This window comes from Nanorana parkeri, unplaced genomic scaffold (genome assembly GCF_000935625.1).
Source record: "Nanorana parkeri isolate BGI_ZX_2015 unplaced genomic scaffold, ASM93562v1 scaffold389, whole genome shotgun sequence".
In the NCBI taxonomy this organism is placed as follows: Eukaryota; Metazoa; Chordata; class Amphibia; order Anura; family Dicroglossidae; genus Nanorana; species Nanorana parkeri.
This window is the reverse complement of record NW_017306657.1, coordinates 605,030-609,437: the sequence shown is the minus strand read 5'-3', so window position 1 is coordinate 609,437 and position 4,408 is coordinate 605,030. Positions and strand designations below refer to the sequence as shown.

The 4,408-nt window shown below is 47.3% G+C and overlaps 1 protein-coding gene across 1 annotated transcript in view; it reads right to left on the bottom strand.

Moving 5' to 3' along the window:
- BSPRY (B-box and SPRY domain containing) overlaps nt 1-4,012 on the bottom strand; it is a 13,904-nt gene extending 9,892 nt beyond the window's left edge. The window contains exon 1 of the mRNA XM_018559342.1: nt 3,683-4,012. Coding sequence (XP_018414844.1) covers nt 3,683-3,829 — 147 coding nt within the window. The 5' untranslated portion in view covers nt 3,830-4,012. The remainder of the gene's footprint in view (nt 1-3,682) is intronic.
- Nucleotides 4,013-4,408: the final 396 nt, after the last annotated feature.

Genomic DNA, 4,408 nt, shown 5'->3' with positions numbered 1-4,408 from the left:
ACCCAACTCTCCCAGTGCTTCCTGATATGCACAATGGGAGCCAAGACTTTCGGGAGGGTATAAAGAGAGTATTGTGTGTGCCGCAGATGTAGAGAATGATGTATTGTGATCTCCCTCTACAACCCAAAACCTTTTTTCTTTCATGCTGAGTGTTTATCTGGATGGACGAGATCAATTCTACATTCCAAAATGAAATATCAAGATGTCTCTCTCTTCTAAAGCTAGAGAGATGAACGCCGCTCACACGAGAAACCAGAATCTCTCAATGTATGAAGCAGGCATTATTCTCAAAGGACACCTATCATAAGTTATTATTACAGTGTTTACCATAAGGGGTATCTATGGTAAAAACGAAAAAAATAAACATGTATTTTTATATTGAATTTCCATACGTTCTATCCCACTCCTAATAGCAATTAGGGATGGGCTCGATGTTGGAGTTGAGCAAGAGTTCGACCCGTACATCAGCAGTTCGTGTGTTCGGTGAACAGAAGAACTGTCAGGGAGTTCGGCGGGCAAACCGCACAGTGCCTTGTGAGCCCTGATTGGCTAAAGCCTTGCGCCTGACCGCAGGTCAGGAGCAAGACTTTGCCCAAGCAGGGCACAGTACTCTGTAAGAGCCATAATTGTGCAAAGAAATGATGACTTTGATGAATTTGACCAATCATGGCTCACCTGTCAGATGCCGTACAGCTGTAAACAGTTGGGTGGAGCTAGCTAGCTGTCACCGCTAGCTCCACCCAATTGTTTATATTTTGCCGGCATCTGTCAGAATGCCATTCTGCGGCGGGAGTTCATCGCAAGTGGATGGGTTGGCAGGCATGGTTTTGTTTTGAATTATTATTTCTATTTCTTTTTCTATATTCTTTTTTTTCTTGTTTTATTTTTTATTTTCGTGGAGTCGTCGTGGACAACACTGGACGTTGTGATTGACCCTGGATTACGTTGGTGCATCCATTTTATTTTTTTTAATAAAAGACTTGTCAAAAACTCGTCTTTTGTTTTTTGTTTTTTTTTCAAATAAAGGATTTTCTCAAAAGTCTAGCCTCTTTTTTAAAAACTTTTATTTAACCCTTTAGTGTACAAGTACCCCTTACTCATTCACAAGGGGGGCCGCATCTGGGTGCCCCTTTATTAAAGGGGTACTCTGATGTGAATAAGCCCCCAACGCCCCAGGGCTTGTGGGGAAGAGGCCCCATGTGGTCTGGTATCGCAAGGAGGGAGGACACTGGCTCGTCCGTCCCTTTATTGCCCTGCCAGGCCTGTGCTCAGATCAAGGGTCTAGTATGTAATTTTAGGGGGGACCCCATGTTTTTTTCCCCCATTTTTGGGGGTGGGGTTCCTCCTTAAAATTCCTACCAGACCTTAAGGGCCTGGTATAACTTTTTTTTTTTAAATGGGGCCCCTCCTAAAATTCCTACCAGACCTCCTTACCATCTTGTCTTGAATTGTATTGTGATTGTAATGTCTTCCTTAAATGTGCATATTTTTTGGCATTGGAGTCAGTATAATATTGCAACTGTGATCTGTGGATTGCAGGTGCAATGCTCTGACTCCTGCAGACTCTTCCTCCCGTTCACATTCATACCTCTTTATGGACATTCAGTAACAAGAACAGGAAGTGCCAATAGACTACAAGTGCAGGAATGTCACCGCACTTGTATTCCATTGTATGAGAACTACAAAACCCTCTGCCACAGTGGCTGATGGGACTTGTGGTCTCTTCATTGACAGATGCTGCAAAGGATCTGTGAATAGATGGCACAGCTGCCACCTACACAGCTGTGCCATATTGAAAAAGGTAAACAAGCCTGTGGGGAGAAGAACCCTGCAATTCAGGTGGGGGGGGCAGGAAGGGGGGACGTGCAATGTAGCCATGTTTTATGTTACGCCCTAAATACAGGTGTAACATTAAACATGGCCAGAAAGGTGAACTTAGCCTTTAAAATCACAATACAACGTATGGTAATAGGTTACCATGCACTGTGGTGTGATGCAACACACATGCGATGGTTAGGTGCGTTGGCGTATTATTAAGAAATAAAGGCACCGCAGCTCACCTAACATTGCAAAATGCGATTTTGGAATGCGGGATTGCACGCAACATCGCATGTGCGCCCACAAAGTAGAGATCTGAGCGACGGCTCCTCTGCATATGGGCATAATGTACAAGTGAAATTTCATTCAGTTCTACAGGCACAGCGGGGCGTTGGAGAAGACAGAATCTGGAACAGTTGCCCATAGTAACCAATCAGCTTCTCTCTTCAGTGTGTTCACTTAAGTTTTGCAAAGAGAGAAGCAGATTGGTTACCATGGGCAACTGCTCCAGATTCTGTCTTCTCCAGTTTTGATAAATCCCCCCCCCCCCCCAAAATCTGGCGAAGTTGCCTTTCGCCAGTTTTTTTAAAACCCCCCCCCCCCCCAATATCTGGAGAAGTTGCCTACAGTGACCAATCAGCTTCTGACTTTCATTGGGGGAATATCTGCCCAATGAGAACACAGTAGTATAGACCTAACAGAGGTTCACACCCCTCCATAGTCTATTCAAGACCCAAAAACAAAACTTTTAGCTGGAGCTACTCTTTAATCACAACACTTATCAAGCCCTTAGGTCCTGTTCACATGAGTTTCAGGTCCTGATCAGGTCCGGATCTGCAGACGCGGTGCTACTGATGCAGTGCGTTTTGGATGCGTTTCCGATGCGTTTGCCTTTCCTGACCGTACAAAATGTGACATGCAGTATTTTTCTGTCGTAACCTGAACGGACTGCGCCCGTGAGAACTGTAGCCCATAAAATACATTGGGATGCATTTTGAGTGCAGGAACGTACGGATCAGGTCAGTACACAAAACGGACGTCGTGTGAACAGGCACTTAGAGTATTCTGTTTGGGCAATTTATCAAAACGCGAGCAATTAGAATCTGGAGCAGTTGCCCATAGTAACCAATCAGCTTCTCTCTTCAATTTGTTAATTTAGGCTTTTAAAATGAAAGATAGATGCTGATTGGTTGCTATGGGTAACTGCTCCAGATTCTGCCTGCTCCAGTTTTGATACATTTCCCTGTGTGTGATTCAGCACAGTAACAAATCCTCGCCCTCCTATGTGCGCATATAACAGAGCCAACAGTCCTGGCTCCCACAGTCCATTAGTGGAACAGGAAAATGAGCAAGTGGTGTTGCCATTGGCATTTACCATGACAACACCCAAGCCACAATCTCCTGGTGACCTGATGTGCCTCATCACAGGTCCTCTTTATGCGCCTGCAGTCACCCCAAAGGCGTGAGACGTTTCACATAGGGCAGTTTATCTGCGGAACAAGTGCCTGGCACCCTCCCACTTGGCAGTCTCTGTGTTGTAAATGGTGCACAGTTCACCTGCACTCACTGTAGGATCTCACACCCCTCCCTTGCCTCTCATGATGAATTGAAACCTGGCACACTTCAATAGTGATGCATAGCAGATCTATTTATTTCTCCCTCTGCTGCATTGAGTCACTGAGATTTGCCCGCAGTCTGATCTTTGCTGCACTGCTCCAGCACCCTCCCTCCCGTCCAGGGGTGGGTGCCATGGTTTAACCCTTTAAATGCCAGCACCTCCATGATAATAACCCTACTTCACAGGAGCAGTGAAGATGGACACATATGCAATGCAGCAGTACATAGGAGGCAGATCTGCACTCACCCTCAGCTGGGTTGCCCTCTCCTCCGCTGACTTGGTCTTGTGTGATTGGCAGGTCCCATGGGACTTGCACTGGTGGCAGATTAGCTTTTGGTCCTGGTAGCAGAAGAGGCTCAGCTGGTTCCCATGGTCCCTGCAGGTGTCTGACATGGAGGATTGGGCAGAGGAAGATCTTCCTTTTGGCGCCTGCAGCTTGTAGGGAGGTGGTGGATCCCCAAAGGGGTTCTCTCCAAGATCAATGGTCTCTTCTTTCCCAGAGGGGTCCAGGGACAAGGTGGCCACCTGGCCATCAGGGATCCACTCAACAGCAAAGGGAGACTTGGTGTCCTTGTCAGCAGGCTGCAGTCCTGTGCCAGTCCAGAAGTGGGAGCCTGTGATGACCCATAGTGGGGGCTGCAGGTCCCCGTGCACTGAGTCCGGCTGGGACATGTCAGGAGGTTGCTGGAAGAAGATCTGGATGTGATTTCCTCCTGACTGCTCCCTGCACCTGTCCCCAGGTGTGGCCCCGCCCCATGGGAGGGGCCCCACACTGTCACCCAAGCAGAGGTCGATTCAAAGTTAGCAGAGGAATGGCTGGGGGACGGGCTGTCGCTGATGACAGATCCTCGCTGCCTGACAGGCTTCTCCCATTGATTGCATTAGAAATGCAGATCGCAGCCAAGGCAACCAGTGTCATTGTAGAGAGAAATGCCAGTCACAGTCTCCATTACTAGACTGAGGTTCCTGCTG